The sequence below is a fragment of the Coregonus clupeaformis genome, chromosome 12 (assembly GCF_020615455.1).
Source record: "Coregonus clupeaformis isolate EN_2021a chromosome 12, ASM2061545v1, whole genome shotgun sequence".
In the NCBI taxonomy this organism is placed as follows: domain Eukaryota; kingdom Metazoa; phylum Chordata; class Actinopteri; order Salmoniformes; family Salmonidae; genus Coregonus; species Coregonus clupeaformis.
In genome coordinates this window covers 29,971,858-29,995,792 of record NC_059203.1, presented here as the reverse complement: position 1 = coordinate 29,995,792, position 23,935 = coordinate 29,971,858, and the positions used below count along the sequence as shown (strand labels likewise).

The 23,935-nt window shown below is 45.0% G+C and overlaps 1 protein-coding gene across 1 annotated transcript in view; it reads right to left on the bottom strand.

The window, feature by feature from the left end:
• The window catches only part of LOC121578467 (sodium- and chloride-dependent GABA transporter 2), a 74,110-nt gene that overhangs the window by 45,073 nt on the left and 5,102 nt on the right, over nt 1-23,935 (bottom strand). The window contains exon 3 of the mRNA XM_041892841.1: nt 20,937-21,077. Within this exon, the coding sequence (XP_041748775.1) occupies nt 20,937-21,077 (141 nt within the window). The remainder of the gene's footprint in view (nt 1-20,936; nt 21,078-23,935) is intronic.

Sequence of the window (23,935 nt, the reverse complement as noted above, 5' to 3'; positions counted from 1 at the left end):
GGCTCTCGTGCCTTTGACTGAGGAGTGGATTCCGTCTGGCCACTCTACCATAAAGGCCTGATTAGTGGAGTGCTGCAGAGATGGCTGTCCTTCTGGAAGTCTCTCCCATCTCCACAGAGGAACTTTGGAGCTCTGTCAGAGTGACCATTGGGTTCTTGGTCACCTCCCTGACCAAGGCCCTTCTCACCCAATTGCTCAGTTTGGCCAGGCAGCCAGCTCTAAGAAGAGTTTTGGTGGTTCCAAACTTCTTCCATTTAAGAATGATGAAGGCCACTGTGTTCTTGGGGACCTTCAATGCTGCAGAATTGTTTTTGTACCCTTCCCCAGATCTGTGCCTCCACACAATCCTGTCTCGGAGCTCTACGGACAATTATTTTGACCTCATTGCTTGGTCAACTGTGGGACCTTATATAGACAGGTGTGTGCCTTTCCAAATCTTGTCCAATTAATTCAATTTACCACAGGTGGACTCCAATCAAGTTGTAGAAACATCTCAAGGATGATTAATGGAAACAGGATGCAGCTCAATTTCGAGTCTCATAGCAAAGGGTCTGAATAATTCTGTAAATAAGGTATTTCTGTTTTTTATTTTTAATACATTTGCAAACATTTCTAAAAACCTGTTTTCACTTTGTCATTATGGGGTATTGTGTGAAGATTGATGAGGAAAAAAATGAATTTAATCCATTTTAGAATAAGGCTGTAGCGTAACAAAATGTGAAAAAAGGGAAGCCCCCCAAGAAAGTGTCTCTAACACTTTATGTTAGAGACAAGAGAAAGTTGATATTTTAGCGACTTAAGACTGGAGTATAAAAAGATCAGACCTGAGAGTGTAGGAAAGAAAAAGGGGAGTAATCTATTTCTTCATTGAGTCCTGGATAGGTGAGGCTTTTGAGGGTGTGGATCCAGTATGAATTAGTCGTGGATGAATGAATTAAGAGGCTCTCAAATCAAATTAAATCAAATCAATTTTTATTTGCCACATGCGCCGAATACAACAGGTGTAGACATTACCGTGAAATGCTTACTTACAGCCCTTAACCAACAATGCATTTATTTTTTTATAAAAAAGTAAAATAAAACAACAACAACAAAAAAGTGTTGAGAAAAAAAGAGCAGAAGTAAAATAAAATAACAGTAGGGAGGCTATATACAGGGGGGTACCGGTGCAGAGTCAATGTGTGGAGGCACCGGCTAGTTGAGGTAGTTGAGGTAATATGTACATGTAGGTAGTTAAAGTGACTATGCATAAATAATTAACAGAGTAGCAGCAGCGTAAAAATATGGGGTGGGGGTGGTGGGGGGGGCAGTGCAAATAGTCCGGGTAGCCATGATTAGCTGTTCAGGAGTCTTATGGCTTGGGGGTAGAAGCTGTTGAGAAGCCTTTTGGACCTAGACTTGGTGCTCCGGTACCGCCTGCCGTGCGGTAGCAGAGAGAACAGTCTATGACTAGGGTGGCTGGAGTCTTTGACAATTTTTAGCGCCTTCCTCTGACACTGCCTGATATAGAGGTCGTGGATGGCAGGAAGCTTGGCCCCAGTGATGTACTGGGACGTACGCACTACCCTCTGTAGTGCCTTGCGGTCGGAGGCCGAGCAGTTGCCATACCAGGCGGTGATGCAACCAGTCAGGATGCTCTCGATGGTGCAGCTTTATAACTTTTTGAGGATCTGAGGACCCATGCCAAATGTTTTCAGTCTCCTGAGGGGGAATAGGCTTTGTCGTGCCCTCTTCACGACTGTCTTGGTGTGTTTGGACCATGATAGTTCGTTGGTGATGTGGACACCAAGGAACTTGAAGCTCTCAACCTGTTCCACTACAGCCCGTCAATGAGAATGGGGGCGTGCTCAGTCCTCTTTTTTTTCGCCCCGACTTAATACCAATGTAGATATTTTTCTGTTTTACTGGAGTTTACATTTAAAGGTCTGGTACCAGCAAAATCCCTTCAATGTGAAGGCCTATAGATCCCGTGTGGCTCAGTTGGTAGAGCATGGCGCTTGCAACGCCAAGGTTGTAGGTTTGAATCCCATGGGGGACTAGTATGAAAAAAGTATGGAAATGTATGAACTCACTACTGTAAGTCGCCCTGTTCCTCTACTAGTGAGCCACACATAAACTCTTCCTTCCGACCTATGTCCACCTTTCTACCCACTAATATAAACTCCACATTGAATACCTTCACTAAAAAGGTGTCTTGTGAGGTAGAAAAGGTTATGAACAGAAGAAGACATGCCAGTACAACATGACCCTTCCCCACAAAAAATTCTGAAGTGCTCAAATGGCTATCAGCAAGAGATGACATCATCATAAAAAGTGCAGCCAAGGGAGGTGCGGTGTGTATGGGGCAAAGACAAATACATAGGAGATGCTATGCACCAACTAAAGAACACTGAGTACTATTCTATGCCACCATCAAATCCACTGGAGAACATGAAAATGGAACTCACTGAGCTATTAACTGTGGCCAATAATCAAAGTTGGATTTCCAAAAGAGAACATCACTACTTACTCACGTTTTACATATTTTGATATGTTACCGAAATAAAAAATAAATAAAACTCCACCAGGCAGACCCATTATCAGTGGAAATGACGCTATAACAGAACCAACATCCAAATTTGCTGATTTCTTTATAAAAACCCTTTGTTGCAGGATTACCTTACTACACCCAGGACAGTCTTTGTACAGCAACATTGTCCATGATGAAGGCCTCGACGCTTTGTCAGGAGTCAAGACCTTGTGACATGATGCCCCCTAGTGACTTTATTGTGCAACTCACTGTGGGCCCTAAATAACAATGTCTTCCTGTTCCAGGACCAACTGTATAGACAGGATAAGGGTACAGCTATGGGAGCTTGCTTCGCACCAAATTATGCTAACTTGTTTTTAGGACTATGGGAGGACCGGTTTATATACTTTGCCACCAATACCTTTCAAGACAAGATTGTCTGGTGGGGCCGTACATTGATGACGTGATTCTGTTCTTCTCTGGCTCTGAACAGGAACTGTTGGATTTCGATGCTTATATTAACTGTACCAAAGAAAACCTGAAACTGAGCTTGGAGTATGATCAACTTTCTTGATTTAAAAATCTCAAAGGATGACCAAGGCAATTTACACACTTCTATCTACAGAAAAAGCATGGATCGGAACACCATACTGCATGAAGACAGTTTCCACCCCCAGTGGCTTATCAACAACATTCCATTTGGACAATTTCAGAGACTAAGACACATTCAGTATGACATGCAGCAACGCTTTCAGCAGAATGGGTACCAGCCTCAGGTGCTTACACAAGCTCACAACAGAGCCCTGTCACTTGATAGAAATGAGCTGCTTTGACACAAATGTAAAAGAGAACAGGCTCAAAGGCCCTATTTTGTAACACGGTACAGTATGGAAGCAGTCCAAATCAGACAAATCATCAAAAGTAACTGGGACATCATCCGTAGTGACAACACATTACGTGAAGTGCTCACTGAACCTCCTGGGCTCAGTTTCAGATGTGCCCTCACAATAAATGACAAACTAGTAAGGAGCTACCTACATACTGGATGCATACCTTCAAAGGCCTCACCTATCCAGGATTTTCTTGACATAGACTGACCAGGTGAATCCAGGTGAAAGCTATGATCCCTTATTGATGTCACTGGTTAAATCCACTTCAATCAGTGTAGATGAAGGAAAGGAGACAAATTAAAGAAGGATTTTTAAGCCTTGAGACAATTGAGGCATGGATTGTGTGTGTGTGCCATTCAGAGAGTGAATGGGCAAGACAAAAGATTTATGTGCCTTTGACCGGGGTATGGTAGTAGGTGCCAGGTGCACCGGGTTGAGTGTGTCAAGAACTGCAACGCCGCTGGGTTTTTCATGTTCAACAGTTTCCTGTGTGCATCAAGAATGGTCCACCACCCAAAGGACACCCAGTCAACTTGACACAATTGTGGGAAGCATTGGAGTCAACATGGGCCAGCATCCCTGTGAAACGCTTTCGACACCTTGTATAGTCCATGCCCCGACGAATTGAGGCTGTTCTGAGGGCAAATGGGGGTGCAACTCAATATTAGGATGGTATTTCTTCCCTTCCCTGTCTTAAAGCTGCAATATGTAACTTTTTGGGCAACCCGACCAAATTCACATAGAAATGTGAGTTATAGATTTGTCATTCTCATTGAAAGCAAGCCTAAGACGCGGTAGATCTGTTCTATGTGCGCTATTTCTATGCTTCCCGTTCTTTTTGCGTCTTTTACTTTCAGTTTTGTACACCAGTTTCAAACAGCTAAAAACACAATACTTTTGGTTATGGAAAATATATTTCACAGCAGTTTAGATGGTACAATGATTCTCTACACTATACTTGCTTGTTTTTTCACATAAAAATTAGGCGAACTATTTGAATTTTAGCAACCAGGAAATGGTGGAGCAATTTCTGCATAGTACACCTTTAAGAATCTAAAATACGGTGTTTCTCCTTTTGAAGCACTTTAGATGTCTCATTTTGAATCATGCTTATGATGAAATGTTCAGTATATTGTCAGTCTGTTACAAAATAGATGGGTTGTTAAATGAGAATGTCCACTATTCCATTTGCCTCCGTCAAAATGTATTTTTCCTGTGTATGCATTGTAAATAGTTTAATTTCTGCTGTCTTATTTTTTGCTGATGAGATTTAATGTGATTGATGTGTTGCTGATATGCTGGCCCCTAGTGTCCAATAATAATAATAATATAATAATATGCCATTTAGCAGACGCTTTTATCCAAAGCGACTTACAGTCATGCGTGCATAAATTTTTGTGTATGGGTGGTCCCGGGGATCGAACCCACTACCTTGGCATTACAAGCGCCGTGCTCTACCAGTTGAGCTACAGAGGACCACAGATGAACTACCTGTGATCGCCTAGATGAACATGACGCCTGCGATTCACTTTAATTAATGTGTTTTTAACTGCTTGTGTTAATAACTGCTATCACCTGTGTTATTAACTGTTATGACATACAATTCATGACCAAAAGTATGTGGACACCTGCTCGTCGAACATCTCATTCCAAAATCATGGCCATTAAAATGGAGTTGGTCCCCCCTTTGCTGCTATAACAGCCTCCACTCTTCTGGGAAGGCTTTCCACTAGATGTTGGGACATTGCTGCGGGGACTTGCTTCCATTCAGCCACAAGAGCATTAGTGAAGTCGGTCACTGATGTTGGGCGATTAGGCCTGGCTCGCAGTCGTCATTCCAATTCATCCCAAAGGTGTTCGATGGGGTTGAGGTCAGGGCTCTGTGCAGGCCAGTCAAGTTCTTCAACACCGATCTCGACAAACCATTTCTGTATGGACCTCGCTTTGTGCACGGGGGCATTGTCATCCTTCCCCAAACTTTTGCCCCAAAGTTGGAAGCACAGAATCGCCTAGAATGTCATTGTAAGATGTAGAGTTAAGATTTCCCTTCACTGGAACTAAGGGGCCTGAACCATGAAAAACAGCCCCAGACCATTATTCCTCCTCCACCAAACTTTACAGTTGGCACTATGCATTGGGGCAGGTAGCATTCTCCTGGCATTCGCCAAACCCAAATTAGTCCGTCGGACTGCCAGATGGTGAAGCTTGAGTCCAATGGTGGCGAGCTTTACACCACTCCAGTCGACGCTTGGCATTGCGCATGGTGATTTTAGGCTTGTGTGCGGCAGCTTGGCCATGGAAACCCATTTCATGAAGCTCTCAACAAACAGTTGTTGTGCTGATGTTGCTTCCAGAGGTAGTTTGGAACTGTGTAGTGAGTGTTTCAACTGAGGACAGACAATCTTTACGCGCTACGTGCTTCAGCACTTGGCGGTCCCGTTCTGTGAGATTGTGTGGCCTACCACTTCACGGCTGAGCAGTTGTGACTCCTAGATGTTTCCACTTCACAATAACAGCACTTACAGTTGACCGGGGCAGCTCTAGCAGGGCAGAAATTTGACGAACTGACTTGTTGGAAAGGTGGCATCCTATGACGGTGCCACGTTGAAAGTCACTGAGCTCTTCAGTAAGGCCATTCTACTGCCAACGTTTGTCTATGGAGATTGCATGGCTGTACGCTCAATTTTATACACCTATCAGAAACGGGTGTGCCTGAAATAGCCTAATCCACTAATTTGAATGGGTGTCTACATACTTTTGGATATATAGTGTATGTTATTAACCCTAAAAGTCCCACCTGGGGTCAAAAATAATTTTGAAACCCTCCTTTTTATCGTTCTAAAATTGTAGGACTTTGTCAATCAGCTAGTTACCAACCAAAAACACAATTTGCTATGATTTCTGTGTTAATATGGAGGAATGATCTCTCTTAGGGTATACTAGTCAGGCGGCTAAGCTGAAAAATTTGACTCAATCGTACACTTTTTGATAAAAGCAACAAATTACTGCTTTTTTGCCCCAGTGTAGCTCCTATGTTAGGCTACTGGTATTCTTGCAGTTTGGTTGTTTTCAGTTTAAAAAAATCACCTGCCTAAGGGGCAACCACAGAGCAGGCTCAACTTACCCGGCTGCCATAAATGTCATAAATTGTCCATCTTTCACTTTAACAATGGGGATGAACCACAAATATCAGTTTTAGGCTCGCCAGTGATTTGGTAAATAGCTGAGGGATGGGGCTGGAGAAATGTAACCACTCTCAAATTCATAGAAAGAGCTATGGATGCAAGGACTGACCATCCAATGGAAAAGGCAAGTGGAAGGGGGAGAAAGTAAGGAACTTGTCTGTCGGCCCTGCATTAAAGACCAAAATTGGCTAAAGAAAATTGTGATAAATAAAAAAGTATACCAGTTTCATTTAAGGACCAAGAAATTGACAGCTGTGCCATATAGATTGCAAAATAGTTGGGAAGAGATTTTTGATGTACCGATTCCATGGCACATGGTTTCTGAACTGATACACAAAATTGGATTCATAACCTAGAGTTTTTCCATTTAAATTATTATACAAAATTCTTGCAACCAATATAATGTTATATACACTACCAGTCTTTCTACATTGTAGAATAATAGTGAAGACATCAAAACTATGAAATAACACATATGGAATCATGTAGTAACCAAAATGTGTTAAACAAATCAAAATATATTTTATATTTGAGATTCTTCAAATAGCCACCCTTGGCCTTGATGACAGCTTTGCACAGTCTTGGCATTCTCTCAACCAGCTTCAGCTGGAATGCTTTTCCAACAGTCTTGAAGGAGTTCCCACATATGCTGAGCACTTGTTGGCTGCTTTTCCTTTACTCTGCGGTCCGACTCATCCCAAACCATCTCAATTGGGTTGAGGTCGGGGGATTGTGGAGGCCAGGTCATCTGATGCAGCACTCCATCACTCTCCTTCTTGGTAAAATAGCCTGGAGGTGTGTTGGGTCATTGTCCTGTTGAATAACAAATAATAGTCCCACTAAGCCCAAACCAGATGGGATGGTGTATCACTGCAGAAGGCTGTGGTAGCCATGCTGGTTAAGTGTGCCTTGAATTCTAAATAAATCACAGACAGTGTCACCAGCAAAGCACCCCCACACCATAACACCTCCTCCTCCATGCTTTACAGTGTGAAATACACATGCAGAGATCATCCGTTCACCCACACCGCGTCTCACAAAGCCACAGCGGCTGGAACCAAAAATCTCAGACTTGGACTCCAGACCAAAGGACACATTTCCACCGGTCTAATGTCCATTGCTTGTGTTTCTTGGCCCAAGCAAGTCTCTTCTTACTATTGGTGTCCTTTAGTAGCGGTTTCTTTGCAGCAATTCGACCATGGAGGCCTGATTCACACAGTCTCCTCTGAACAGTTGATGTTGAGATGTGTCTGCTACTTGATCTCTGTGAAGCATTTATTTGGGCTTTAATTTCTGAGGCTGGTAACTCTAATTAACTTATCCTCTGCAGCAGAGGTAACTCTGGGTCTTCCATTCCTGTGGCGGTCCTCATGAGAGCCAGTTTCATCATAGCACTTGATGGTTTTTGCAACTGCACAAAGAAACATTCAAAGTTCTTGAAATGTTCCATATTGACTGACCTTCGTGTCTTAAAGTAATGATGGATTGTTGTTTCTCTTTGCTTATTTTAGCTGTTCTTGCCATAATATGGACTTGGTCTTTTACCAAATAGGGCTATCTTCTGTATATCCCCCCCCCCCCTCCAAAGAATCTCAAATATAAAATAAATGTTGATTTGTTTAACACTTTTTTGGTTACTACATGATTCCATATGTGTTATTTCATAGTTTTGATGTCTTCACTATTATTCTACAATGGATGGTGTTCAGAGATAGATGGGAGGGGTTGAGTGGAGCTGAAGGATGGGACTAAAAACAAACAAAAGATAACTATACTGTGTCCGTGAAATGTATATAGTATGTATAAGCTGGAAGTAGCTGCCTAAGAGTTGTTGTCCATTAGTTTACTCCAATTAGGGGAGGGATGGTAGGGTTAGGGGAAAATAATAAAGGGAAATATATATATATATTTTAAATATATAGTTACAAAAAAATTTATGGGGGAATGGAAATGATGCAGACAATTACATTGATGGAAGCCACAATCTATCTGCAATATTAAAGCTGAACTACCCCCCAAAAAGGAATGACAGTTTTAACCATGTTTTGTGAGTCTATACAGTGTTTGTTTACAATTACTTTGTTCACAAATAAAGGAGTAAAACCAGCTTACATTTTGGGTTCTGTAGGACAAAAAAGTGTATTTTTCATATTGAAATGGTAGCTTTATTCACGTCAGGGGAATTTAGCAAAACAAGGTACAGTGGCTTTATTCACATAAGGGGAATTTTGTTAAACAAGGTAGCTATAATCACATCAGGGGAATTTAGCGAAACAAGGTAACTTTATTCACATCAGGGGAATTTAGCAAAACAAGGTAGCTTTATTCACGTCAGGGGAATTTAGCTGAGTGCGGTGCTACTCTATGCGATTCAAGGTTGCTGCTTTCACATCAAGGTAACATAGCAGGAGTGAAACGTAGGTGCAACTCCATACGATATGATATGTCAATCTCTTCACGCCAGGGGAACGGAGCAGGAGTTAATGACTTGGGTGAAACTCCACATGACATTATTACATGACATAAAAAGAAGAAGAAACAACACTCTGAAACAAGGATAAATGACATAAAGAATGATAGTAAAAAGCTTTGGAGCACCTTAAATGAAATTTTGGGGAAAAAGGCAAACTCAGCTCCATCATTAATTGAATCAGATGGCTCATTCATCACAAAACCAACTGATATTGCCAACTACTTTCATTATTTTTTCATTCGCAAGATTAGCAAACTTAGGCATGACATGCCAGCAACAATTGTTGACACTACACATCCAAATATAAATGACCAAATTATGAAAGACAAGCATTGTAATTTCGAATTCCGTAAAGTGAGTGTGGAAGAGGTGAAAAAAGTATTGTTGTCTATTAACATTGACAAGCCACCAGGGTCTGACAACTTGGATAGAAAATTGCTGAGGATAATAACGGACGATCTTGCCACTCCTATTTGCCATATTTTCAATTTAAGCCTACTAGAATGTGTGTGCCACCAGGCTTGGAGGGAAGCAAAAGTAATTCCGCTACCTAAGAATAGTAAAGCCCCCTTTACTGGCTCAAATAGCCAACCAATTAGCCTTAATAAACTATTGGAAAAAATGGTGTTTGACCAGATACAATGCTATTTTACTGTAAACAAATTGACAACAAACTTTCAGCATGCTTATAGAGAAGGACATTCAACAAGTACAGCACTTACACAAATGACTGATGATTGGCTGAGAGAAATTGATGATAAAAAGATTGTGGGGGCTGTTTTGTTAGACTTCAGTGCGGCTTTTGACATTATCGATCATAGTCTGCTGCTGGAAAAACGTATGTGTTATGGCTTTACACCCTCTGCTATAATGTGGATAAAGAGTTACTTGTCTAACAGAACACAGAGGGTGTTCTTTAATGGAAGCCTCTCAAACATAATCCAGGTAGAATCAGGAATTCCCCAGGGCAGCTGTCTAGGCCCCTTGCTTTCTTCCATCTTTACTAACGACATGCCACTGGCTTGGAGTAAAGCCAGTGTGTCTATGTATGCGGATGACTCAACACTATACATGTCAGCTACTACAGCAACTGAAATAACTGCAACACTTAACAAAGAGTTGCAGTTAGTTTTGGAATAGGTGGCAAGTTAGTCCTGAATATTTCCAAAACGAAAAGCATTGCATTTGGGTCAAATCAGTCACTAAACCCTAAACCTCAACTACATCTCGCAATGAATAATGTGGAAATTGAGCAAGTTGAGGAGACTAAACTGCTTGGAGTAACCCTGGATTGACTGTCATGGTCAAAGCATTTTGATACAACAGTAGCTAAAATGGGGAGAAGTATGTCCATAATTAAGCGCTCTCTGCCTTCTTAACAACATTATCAACAAGGCAGGACCTACAGGCCCTAATTTTGTTGCACCTAGACTACTGTTCAGTAGTGTGGTCAGGTGCCACAAAGAGGGACTTGGGAAAATTGCAGTTGGCTCAGAACAGGGCAGCACGGCTGGCCATTAAAAGTACACAGAGAGCTAACATTAATGACATGCATGTCAGTCTCTCCTGGCTCAGAGTGGAAGAGAGATTGACTTCATCACTGCTTGTTTTTGTAAGAGGTGTTGACAAGCTGAATGTACCGACATGCATACCCCACAAGACATGCCACCAGAGGTCTCTTCATAGTCCCCAAGTCCAGAACAGACTATGGGAGGCACACAGTACTACAGAGAGCCATGACTACATGGAACTCTATTCCACATCAGGTAACTGATGCAAGCAGCAGAATCAGATTTAAAAAACAGGTAAATATACACCTTATGGAACAACGGGGACAGTGAAGAGACACACACTAGGGTATAGACACATGCATACGCACACATTGTGATATTGTTGTATGGTGGTATTAAACATTTTGTATTGTAGATAGGTAGTGGTGTAATAATGTCATATGATGTACTGTTTTATATTTTGTTTTATATGTAATTGAAGTGCTTTAATATGTTTGGATCCCAGGAAGAATGGGGATCCCTAATAAATACAAATACAAATACAAATTGCATTTCGGTTTTCGTGTGTGGTGCACTTTAATTCAGTAGCATCTATGAATCACATGATGATGCATAGTATTGACGTAAAACAAAATAACTAAGGATACTGAAGGATACTGTGTTTACAGAACAACTGGTGCTGTGAGATTAGGATATCAGGATTCAAGGATGCTGTGAGATTAGGATATCAGGACATACTTAGACAAAGCAATTGTAACAGTAGAGCAAAGGATCGCAATACATGAGAAAATTAATGGCTGCAGTATTGCTGTTATAATGAGTACATGATGCATGGAATGCTAAAGCATACATTTATGAAAGTGTGTATTCTTATTTGAAATGTATGTAGTTCTATACTTGTCATTGGCGTCAGATAATGGGGATCCTAATAAATACAAATGTAATAAAAGGTTACCAACCAGCCACTGACTAAGCACATGCCTGCAATTCTTACACTGTAGCGCAGCAGGAGAGAGTGGTTTCATCACTATAGCATATTCAGAGATCGATTTATAGCCATTAATCTAAAATCATTAATAGATTTTAAACAAAAATAACACTTTCTGTTTGTCATAGATGGACAAGATTAATATGAGATGAAAGGCGAGTTCGTAATGAGTTCAGGAAGCCAAGCTAGAGCTGCCTGACATTCACTGCGGTGGGGGCAGATGTTTTGATCAAGAGAGACCTTTAGAAACAGTGCACATTTTCTTTAACACTAAACATACAAATATGTATTTTAAAGTTATAAGGAAGGTGAAATCGTATAGTTAGCGGTTTTATAATGTTATTATACTATATTTAGAAAGCATATACACTATCAGTCAAATGTTTGGACACACCTACTCATTCAAGGGTTTTTCTTTATTTTTACTATTTTTTACATTGTAGAATAATAGTGAAGACATCAAAACTATGAAATAACACATATGGAATCATGTAGTAACCCAAAAAAAGTGTTAAACAAATCAAAATATATGTTATATTTGAGATTCTTCAAATAGCCACCCTTTGCCTTGATGACAGCTTTGCACACGCTTGGCATTCTCTCAACCAGCTTCATGATGTAGTCACCTGGAATGCATTTCAATTAACAGGTGTGCCTTGTTAAAAGCTAATTTGTGAAATGTCTTTCCTTCTTAATGCGTTTCAGCAAATCAGTTGTGTTGTGACAAGGTAGGGGGAGTATACAGAAGATAGCCCTATTTGGTAAAAGACCAAGTCCATATTATGGAAAGAACAGCTCAAATAAGCAAAGAGAAACAGCAGTCCATCATTACTTTACGACATGAAGGTCACTCAATACGGAACATTTCAAGAACTTTTAAAGTTTCTTCAAGTGCAGTCGCAAAAACAATCAAGCGTTATGATGAAACTGGCCCACCACAGGAATGAAAGACCCAGAGTTACCTCTGCTGCAGAGTTACATTAGAGTTACCAGCCTAAGAAATTGCAGCCCAAATAAATGCTTCAAAGAGTTCAAGTCACAGACACATCTCAACATCAACTGTTCAGAGGGGACTGTGTGAATCAGGCCTTCATGGTCAAATTGCTGCAAAGAAACCACTACTAAAGGACACCAATAGCTCAGTTGGTAGAGCATGGCTTGCAACGCCAGGGTTGTGGGTTCGTTTCCCACGGGGGGCCAGTATGAAATTGTATGCGCTCACTAACTGTAAGTCGCTCTGGATAAGAGCGTCTGCTAAATGACTAAAATGTAAAAAATGCAATAAGAAGAAGAGACCTGCTTGGGCCAAGAAACACGAGCAATGGACATTAGACAAGTGGAAATGTGTGCTTTGGTCTGGAGTCTAAATTTGAGATTTTTGGTTCCAACTGCCGTGTCTTTGTGAAACGCGGTGTGGGTGAACGGATGATCTCCGTTCTCCAATGGAGTTCCCACTGTAAAGCATGGAGGAAGAGTAGTTATGGTGTGGGGGTGCTTTGATGGTGACACTGTCTGTGATTTATTTAGAATTCTGTCATGAGCCCTCTCACTCCACCGGGTTACCACCTTAATGTGTTTCCACTATCTTCCACTCTGCTCATCTCTCTCTCTCTACTCAGCCTAACTAGCGCCACCTGTCCCTGCTCTGCTCGGCTCTAATTACTCTGCCAGCTGCGCTGCATTACCCACTAACCTCTCCCAGTATTTAAAGTCCTGTCTTTCAGCTCTCCTTTGTCAGATCGTCTGCAAAGCTCACACCCGGAACCTGTGTGCTCGCGCTTCTGGCTCACCCTTGTTTTGTGACCCCGGACCTGCCTGATTCTTGGATACTCTTCTGCCCCAGGAAAACCAGACCTGCTTTCTGCCATTACGACTCCTGACTACTCTTCGACCCCGGTAACTCTGACCAGCCTTCTGCCTTGCTACAACGTATTTGGATTTCCCTTGAACTGTACTTCTGCCTTGTTTCATCCGCCCCGTTGTGTCTGTGTTTCCTCCCCCCAGGACTTCTGGACCACCAACCACCGGCGTCATCGGACGCATCGCTGCCACTGGGGGGCACAGACCCAGCACATTGGACGGGATAACCCCTGGAGCCTTCACTCACTCCCTACTTCCCTTTTCCCTTAAGTTTTAATAAACTTTCTGGTGTGACGCAATTGTGGTCCTCTTGTCGTCTGTCTGAACCGTGACAGTACGATCTGACCATTATGGACTCAGCGCACACTTCCCCCGACATGGAAACCGAAGAACCTGAGCAACCCACCGCCATGCTACGCCTGGAACACACTGAGAGAGAGCTAGGCCGCATGAGCGGCGACATCACCTCTCTGCTTCAGGTCGGCCACCAACAGCATCAGCAGTTCCAGCAGCACCAGCAGCAGTCCCAGCAGCAGCAACAACAACTCGCCAGGATCATCCAACTCCTCACCAACCTTACCCCAGCCAGTCTGCCCACCAGCCCTGCCTCCGAGTTACCTGCCCCGGTCATTGCAGCCGCTGCCCCGAACCCAAGATTGGAAACCCCGAGCGGTTCAACGGCGATTCTACCCAGGTCCGGCCATTCCTGACTAGCTGCCGACTTCAGTTCTCCTTGCAGCCAAGGACCTTCGCCACGGAGGGGGCTAGGGTCGGGTATGCCATCACTCACCTGACGGGCCGAGCTCGACTCTGGGGAACAGCAGAGTTCGAACGTCAAACCCCCGCATGTGCAACCTTCGACCTGTTTGCTGAGGAGATGCTGAAGGTGTTTGACCTGGATTCACCAACCGCAGAGGCGTCTCGTGAACTGTTCTGTATTCGACAAGGCAGACGTACAGTCGCAGACCATTCCATCGACTTCCGAACCCTGGCAAGACGAAGTTCTTGGAACACACCATCGTTGGTGGACGCGTTCTTCCATAGCTTGGCTGACTATATCAAGGACGAGTTGGTCTCCCATGAACTACCTTCCACTCTTGATGAAGCCATCGCACTGACTGTCCGGATCGACAGAAGGATACAGACCCGTCGTCGTGAGAGGGGGCGCCAAGGTCCACCAACTACCGGCATTCGGAGAGATCCGACTGGGCTCCTGTCAGCTACTGCCACTCACCCAAGTCAGCTTGATCAGTCTGAGCCTATGGAGATTGGGCGAGCCTCTCTCACTCCTGCAGAGCGCCAGCGCCGCTTCACCTCAAACCTCTGCCTCTATTGTGGAGGTGATGGACATCGTGTGGTAACCTGCCCTTTAAAAGCCGAAGCTCACCGGGCATAGGGGGAGTCCGGTTGAGCTCAATGACCATCCAGTCCTCCGACCGCAAACCCTTGCTGCAAGTTCACCTCCGCCTCTCTGACTCAACTCACACCCTGGCTGCTCTGGTGGATTCTGGCGCCGAAGCCAACATAATGGACATCAAGCTGGCACGCCAACTGGGACTGGAGAACCTCCGTTTGACACCTCCTATTCCTGCCCGGGCACTGGACGGACACTTACTCGGATCGGTCACTCATGTCACGGCCCCGGTCTTGATGGGTCTGTCCGGAAACCATCAAGAAACTATCCAGTTTCACCTGCTCCCCTCTCCAGGCCAACCCCTCATCCTGGGTTACCCATGGCTCCGCCCGGCACAACCCTCAGCTCGACTGGGTGACCGGGGTGATCAGGGAGTGGGGAGAGGACTGCCACCGAACCTGCCTGCTTGCTGCCGCACTACCCCCCTCGGCCAGTACCTACTAACTCCGCTCCTGACCTCTCCCATGTCCCAGAATGCTACCATGGTCTCAGAGAAGTGTTTAACAAAGCAAGAGCCACATCTCTGCCCCCTCACCGACCGTACGACTGTGCCATCGACCTCCTCCCTGGAACAGCCCCTCCAAGGGGCCGTCTTTATTCGTTGTCTGCTCCTGAAAGAAGGTCCATGGAGGACTACATCAATGACTCTCTGTCCACAGGATTGATCCGTTCATCTTCATCTCCGGCTGGTGCTGGCTTCTTCTTTGTGGGGAAGAGGACGGATCTCTTCGCCCCTGCATCGACTACAGGGGACTCAACGACATCACAGTGAAAAAACCGTTACCCTCTCCCTCTGCTCACCTCTGCTTTTGAGTTGCTCCAGGGAGCCACTGTTTTTACCAAGTTGGATCTCAGAAACGCTTACCACCTAGTGCGGATCCGGGAGGGAGATGAATGGAAGACCGCATTCAATACACCAACAGGCCACTACGAGTATCTGGTTATGCCTTTTGGCCTCACCAATGCTCCTGCTGTGTTCCAGGCTCTAGTGAATGATGTACTGCGGGACATGTTAAACAAGTTTGTCTTCGTTTACCTGGATGACATCTTAATCTACTCCAGAAACCTGTCTGAACACACCCGCCATGTCCAGCAAGTCCTTCATCGTCTTCTGGAGAATTCCCTCTACGCCAAGGCAGAGAAATGTGAGTTTCACGTCAAGACAGTGGCCTTCCTGGGGTACATAGTGGCAGAGGGAAGTATCCAAATGGATCCTGCCAAAGTATCAGCAGTCACTTCATGGCCAGTTCCGGAGAACAGAAAGAAGCTGCAACAGTTTCTGGGGTTTGCTAACTTCTATAGAAAGTTTATCCGGAACTACAGTACCGTTGCTGCCCCTCTCACTGCTCTAACCAGCACCAAGCAACCCTTCACCTGGACCCCAGCAGCCGACAAGGCCTTCAGTACCCTCAAGGTAAGGTTCACCTCCGCTCCCATCCTCCAGATGCCTGACGTGGACCGGCAATTCATTGTGGAGGTGGACGCCTCGGATGTGGGAGTTGGTGCTGTGATTTCTCAGTGGGCTGCGGAGGATAGGAAGCTCCATCCCTGTGCCTTTTTCTCACGTCGGTTGTCCCCCTCTGAGTGCAATTACGACATAGGGAACCGAGAGCTGCTGGCTGTGAAGCTTGCCTTGGAGGAGTGGCGTCACTGGCTGGAGGGGTCCACCATTCCATTTCTCGTTTGGACCGATCATAAGAACTTGGAGTACATCCGCACGGCCAAAGCGGTTGAACTCCAGGCAGTCCCGCTGGGCCCTGTTCTTTACCAGGTTTAATTTCACTCTGTCATACCGGCCTGGATCACGCAACACCAAGCCAGACGCCCTCTCCCGTCAATTCCAGAAGGATGACAACCCCTCCAAGGATCCTGTGTCGATTCTGCCAAGTCCCTGCATCGTAGCAGCTCTGACCTGGGCTGTTGAGGAACAGGTGCTGGAAGCTCTCCGTAACCAGCCCGGTCCCAGCACTTGCCCAGCTGACCGCCTTTTGTCCCCGAAAACCTAAGGTCCCAGGTCGTTCAGTGGGGACATGACTCCCGCCTAGCTTGTCACCCTGGCTCCACCCGCACTTACAACCTGCTCGCCCAGAGGTTCTGGTGGCCCGCTCTGAGAAAGGATGTACGGGAATTCGTCCAAGCCTGCCCCATCTGCAACCAACACAAGTCGTCCTGCCAGCCCCCAGCCGGATTGCTGCAGCCCCTGCCTGTGCCCAGACGTCCCTGGTCTCACATCGCCCTTGACTTTGTCACGGGGCTGCCCCCTTCAAGGGGCAAGACCGTCATTCTCACCATAGTTGACCGATTCAGCAAGATGGCACACTTCATTCCCCTCCCCAAGCTCCCAACCGCCAAGGAGACCGCCCAGGTGGTCCTGGAACACGTCTTCCGGATCCACGGACTGCCAAAGGATGTAGTTTCTGACCGTGGTCCACAATTCTCCTCCGCTTTTTGGAAGGAGTTCTGTCACCTGCTGGGAGCCACAGTCAGTCTGACTTCCGGATTCCATCCCCAATCCAATGGGCAGTCAGAGCGGGCAAATCAGGAGCTCGAGAAGGCACTGCGATGCATGACTTCACGCAACCCCCACTCCTGGTCGCAGCAATTGACATGGGTGGAGTACGCACACAATTCTCTGACCTGCTCTGCCATCGGTATGTCCCCTTTCCAATGTGTTTATGGATACCAGCCTCCTCTATTTGCCAGTCAGGAAGGGGAGGTTACTTGCCCATCTGCACTTGCGTTTGCCCGTCGATGTCGCCGCACCTGGTCACAGGCCCGAGCCACACTTCTCAGATCCGTTGCCAGCTACACTACCGGGGCCAACCGTCGGAGAATCCCTGCTCCCACCTACCATGTTGGTCAAAGGGTGTGGTTGTCGTCAAGGAACCTGCCACTCAGGGTGGAGTCGCAGAAGTTGGCACCTCGGTTCATTGGCCCATTCCCTATCATAAGAGTGATTAGCCCAACTGCTGTCCGGCTCCAACTGCCTAATTCCATGAGGGTGCACCCCACTTTCCATGTGTCTAAGATTAAGCCCATTCATGAGAGTCCGCTGGTCCCTGCTGCGCTTGTCCTCCTCCTCCACAGCTCGTCGATGGTGGTCTGGTTTACACCGTCCGCCGCCTGCTTCGGTCCAGACGGAGGGGTAGGGGTCTCCAGTACCTCATTGACTGGGAGGGCTATGGACCTGAGGAAAGGACCTGGGTGCCAGCTAGTCGGATTGTGGATAGGACTCTCATCACCGCCTTCCACCAACGGCATCCTGATCAACCTGCAATCCGTAGGGGCCGCCCCAGAGGGATCCCTAACCGTCCTGCCCGCTCGGCTTCCTGTCCTGTGCCTGATCCTGTCTCGGGACCTGTCCCATCTCCCGACCACGGCCCTCCGGCTTCCTCCGAGGATGAGGGCGTTCGCTCGGACCGTTCGGAGGAGTTCTAGCCCTCCTCCGGCTCCCCTCCTCCCGCCCGGCGTGGTGTTGCTCTTGGGACTTCTGGGGCCGTCCCTTGGGGGGTTCTGTCATGAGCCCTCTCACTCCACCGGGTTACCACCTTAATGTGTTTCCACTATCTTCCACTCTGCTCATCTCTCTCTCTCTCACTCAGCCTAACTAGCGCCACCTGTCCCTGCTCTGCTCGGCTCTAATTACTCTGCCAGCTGCGCTGCATTACCCACTAACCTCTCCCAGTATTTAAAGTCCTGTCTTTCAGCTCTCCTTTGTCAGATCGTCTGCAAAGCTCACACCCGGAACCTGTGTGCTCGCGCTTCTGGCTCACCCTTGTTTTGTGACCCCCGGACCTGCCTGATTCTTGGATACTCTTCTGCCCCAGGAAAACCAGACCTGCTTTCTGCCATTACGACTCCTGACTACTCTTCGACCCCGGTAACTCTGACCAGCCTTCTGCCTTGCTACAACGTATTTGGATTTCCCTTGAACTGTACTTCTGCCTTGTTTCATCCGCCCCGTTGTGTCTGTGTTTCCTCCCCCCCCCCAGGACTTCTGGACCACCAACCACCGGCGTCATCGGACGCATCGCTGCCACTGGGGGGGGGCACAGACCCAGCACATTGGACGGGATAACCCCTGGAGCCTTCACTCACTCCCTACTTCCCTTTTCCCTTAAGTTTTAATAAACTTTCTGGTGTGACGCAATTGTGGTCCTCTTGTCGTCTGTCTGAACCGTGACAGAATTCACTTAACCAGCATGGCTACCACAGCATTCTGCAGCAATACGCCATCCCATCTGGTTTGGGCTTAGTGGGACAAGCATTTGTTTTTCAACAGGACAATGACCGTGCTTCTACATCTGCATTTCTTGCTGTTTGGGGTTTTAGGCTGGGTTTCTGTATAGCACTTTGTGACATCTGCTGATGTAAAAAGGGCTTTATAAATAAATATGATTGATTGATTGATTGACCCAACACATCTCCAGGCTGTGTTAAGGGCTATTTTAAGAAGGAGTGCTGCATCAGATGACCTGGCCTCCACAATCCCCCGACCTCAACCCAATTGAGATGGTTTGGGATGAGTCGGACGGCAGAGTGAAGGAAAAGCAGCCAACAAGTGCTAAGCATATGTGGGAAGTCCTTCAAGGCTGTTGGAAAAGCATTCCAGGTGAAGCTGGTTGAGAGAATGACAAGAGTGTGCAAGCTGTCATCAAGGCAAAGGGTGGCTATTTGAAGAATCTCAAATATAAAATATATTTTGATTTGTTTATCACCTTTTTGGTTACTACTTGATTCCATATGTGTTATTTCATAGTTTTGATGTCTTCACTATTATTCTACAATGTAGAAAATAGTAAAAATAAAGATAACCCTTGAATGAGTAGGTGTGTCCAAACCTTTGACTGGTATTGTAAGTCATTTCAAGCCTTATTCATAGTTTTGTTGAATAGGAAATACCTCATAGAAAATATTTCATATTTATATCATATTTATACTGTGTCCTCAAAAGTGACTACACCTCAGCAATTTATAACTATTTTAACCGGAAAGGTGAGATTTTAACCTTTCTTGGAGTATGTAGCATTACTTGTTTATGGTCCTCTCATGATAAATAATTACTTTCTGGGATTACGTAGATTACATTTAAGAGGTTTTAAGGTCAATCCCTGCTACAACTAGGTTACGAAGTTTTACCTGGTTACCATCAAGAAAAATTTGCCCACACTTTTCTGGGACCTGTGGTGCCACCTCTGCTCAAAAATATAAATACCTACATTATTTCCCCTCCAGTCAATGTCTCCACACCAAGTTGAGTTGATAACCCATAGCATTCAAAGCTAGAGTCAAAAGTCTAATATGGCACCGGCGCCCATATCGGGGCTTAGTTCGTACCAGTACGTCAGATTAACTCAATCGTCAATTTCTCAGCCTCTCAGTATCAGAGAAACACAAGACTTTGAATGAATAACAGACAAAGGTTCATGAAAAGTTGTTGTGGATGAAATTGATCAAAATAACTTCAAGCATTAAAAACATCCATCACATTTGACTATAAAGGTGTGAAAATGTTAACATATGTGTTGCAAAAGGTTAATAAAATACAAATGTGTTACTGCTTGACAGACAGTGTCTCTTTGCAATCATTACCAATTTGGAGTTGGCACTTTTAAGTATATAAATATGTTGCCACTTTTAAGGCTCGGACACACCAATAGCTTTTGCCAGCCGATAGTACTTAGCACTTCTGAACAGAGTGCCGGATGTAATTTGCAAACTGAGTGCAAACCGATTCTTCATGTAGAATCGCACAAAAATGTTGGCAGCCAGACATCCATCAGCAGGTGGTCCCTAAAACACACGACGCCGAACAAGCGGCAGACGAACAGAAGATCGACAATCGGTGTGGTGTGTGTGGTCCTTTAGGGTTAACTGTTATTTCCTGTGTAATTAACTTATTTTCTGTGTATTCATGTTATTAACTATTAATACCTGTTTTATTAACTGTTATTACCTTTGTTATTACATGTTATTACTTGTGTTATCACCTGTTATTACCTGTTATTGCCTGTGTAATTGACCTATTGTATATGTCAATATGTATATAACTGTAAGTGCTATGACCCGTGTTACTAACTGTTATTACCCATGTTACTGTTATTACCTGTGTTCCAGGCGTTTCTGCAGCTGGCCCATGGCACCTCGGCACTGAAGGAGGAGAACAAGTAGAAGAAGGCCCAGGCCTGGATGATGATGTATGACACTGCAGCATACGCAATGACCACCTGGGTGGCATAACCAATCCCTGGGGACAAACAAAACAATTGTAAGTGCACTTAAATGTAAATATGCACAGTTTCCTGTTTGCAGGTTTTGTGTTTTCCACCCAGATAAGGTTGGCTTGGAGGGATTTTTGGGGGGGGCTAAGGTTGGCTGTTTTGAGTAAATTCATAATGGATAAGCTGAAACAAGCTAAATATGTCTTTCCTGTACTATTTCATCCTGTGATCATTTTGTAATATAAAGTATTATATAGGGTAAGAAATTGTAAACATTTATTTAAAAAATGCTAATTCACATATGGATTAGAGTACTATTGCCTTGAGAGCATTCTGACTACATATTCAAATAGCCACGTCAGAATTGAGCAACATTTTCATGAGTAGATCACCTCCAAAATGTATGGAACCCTTGATAAATATTAGCAAAAATAAATAAATAATACAAATACGGACCTACAGTATATTGTAGGCAATAAATGTTTTTAATTTATATTATTTTATAATAATACAATTGCAGAGAAACAGATTTTGTTTAACAAGTAATAAACCATATTTTAAAAAAAATCAAGGTTTCAAAATTATTGGCACCCCTGTTTTCGATACTCTGGTACACTCCCCTTGCAAGGATAATGAGACTGAGCTTTTTTCTAAAATATTTTATGAGATTGGAGAACACACGCTTAAGGACTGCCCTCTTCCAGTCAAACCACAGGTTTTCGATGGGGTTCAAGTCCGGAGACTGAGATGGTCAATGCAAAATGTTGATTTTGTTGTCAATTAACCCTTTCTTTCTGGATTTTGATTTGTGCTGGGGTTATTGTCTTGCTGTAAAATCCACTTGCAGCCAAGTTTCAGCCTCCTGGCAGAGGCAACCTCCTGGCAGAGGCAACCAGGTTTTGGGCTAAAATGTCCTGGTACTTGGTGGAGTTCTTAATGCTGTTCACCTTAACAAGGGCCCCAGGAACAGTGGAAGCAAAACAGCCCCATAAGATCAAAGATCCACCACCATATTTTACAGTAGGTATGAGGTTGTTTTTTCTATATGCATCCTTCTTTCGACACCAAACCCACCACTGGTGTGCGTGGCCAAGGAGCTCTATTTTCATGTCATCTGAACATAACACCAGTTGCAATCCAAATACCAATGCCGTTTAGCAAATTACAGCAGTTTACCTTTGTTGGTTGCTTTCAATAAAGGCTTTTTTAAGCAACCCTTCCAAAGAGCCCATTGGCATGGAGGGGGCGTTTAATTGTAGATTTGGTAGCAAGGCCAGTTTTATTGCTTCTTTAATCAGCACAACAGTTTTCAGCTGTGCTAACATAATTGCAAAAGGGTTTTCTAATGATCAATTAGCCTTTTAAAATGATAAACTTGGATTAGCAAACACAACGTGCCATTGGAACACAGGACTGATGGTTGCTGATAATGGGCCTCTGTACGCCTATGTAGATATTCCATAAAAAATCAGCCGTTTCCAGTTACGATAGCCATTTACAACATTAACAATGTCTACACTGTATTTCTGATCAATTTGATGTTTTTTTAATGGACAAAAAATTAGCTTTTCTTTCGAAAACAAGGACGTTTCTAAGTGACCCCAAACTTTTGAACAGTAGTGTATATATATATACACTGCTCAAAAAAATAAAGGGAACACTAAAATAACACATCCTAGATCTGAATGAATGAAATAATCTTATTAAATACTTTTTTCTTTACATAGTTGAATGTGCTGACAACAAAATCACACAAAAATTATCAATGGAAATCAAATTTATCAACCCATGGAGGTCTGGATTTGGAGTCACCCTCAAAATTAAATGTAATGTCCTTAAAACAAGTCAAAATGAGGCTCAGTAGTGTGTGTGGCCTCCACGTGCCTGTATGACCTCCCTACAATGCCTGGGCATGCGCCTGATGAGGTGGCGGATGGTCTCCTGAGGGATCTCCTCCCAGACCTGGACTAAAGCATCCGCCAACTCCTGGACAGTCTGTGGTGCAACGTGGCGTTGGTGGATGGAGCGAGACATGATGTCCCAGATGTGCTCAATTGGATTCAGGTCTGGGGAACGGGCGGGCCAGTCCATAGCATCAATGCTTTCCTCTTGCAGGAACTGCTGACACACTCCAGCCACATGAGGTCTAGCATTGTCTTGCATTAGGAGGAACCCAGGGCCAACCGCACCAGCATATGGTCTCACAAGGGGTCTGAGGATCTCATCTCGGTACCTAATGGTAGTCAGGCTACCTCTGGCGAGCACATGGAGGGCTGTGCGGCCCCCCAAAGAAATGCCACCCCACACCATGACTGACCCACCGCCAAACCGGTTATGCTGGAGGATGTTGCAGGCAGCAGAATGTTCTCCATGGCGTCTCCAGACTCTGTCACGTCTGTCACATGTGCTCAGTGTGAACCTGCTTTCATCTGTGAAGAGCACAGGGCGCCAGTGGCGTATTTGCCAATCTTGGTGTTCTCTGGCAAATGCCAAACGTCCTGCACGGTGTTGGGCTGTAAGCACAACCCCCACCTGTGGACGTCGGGCCCTCATACCACCCTCATGGAGTCTGTTTCTGACCGTTTGAGCAGACACATGCACATTTGTGGCCTGCTGGAGGTCATTTTGCAGGGCTCTGGCAGTGCTCCTCCTGCTCCTCCTTGCACAAAGGCGGAGGTAGCAGTCCTGCTGCTGGGTTGTTGCCCTCCTACGGCCTCCTCCACGTCTCCTGATGTACTGGCCTGTCTCCTGGTAGCGCCTCCATGCTCTGGACACTACGCTGACAGACACAGCAAACCTTCTTGCCACAGCTCGCATTGATGTGCCATCCTGGATGAGCTGCACTACCTGAGCCACTTGTGTGGGTTGTAGACTCCGTCTCATG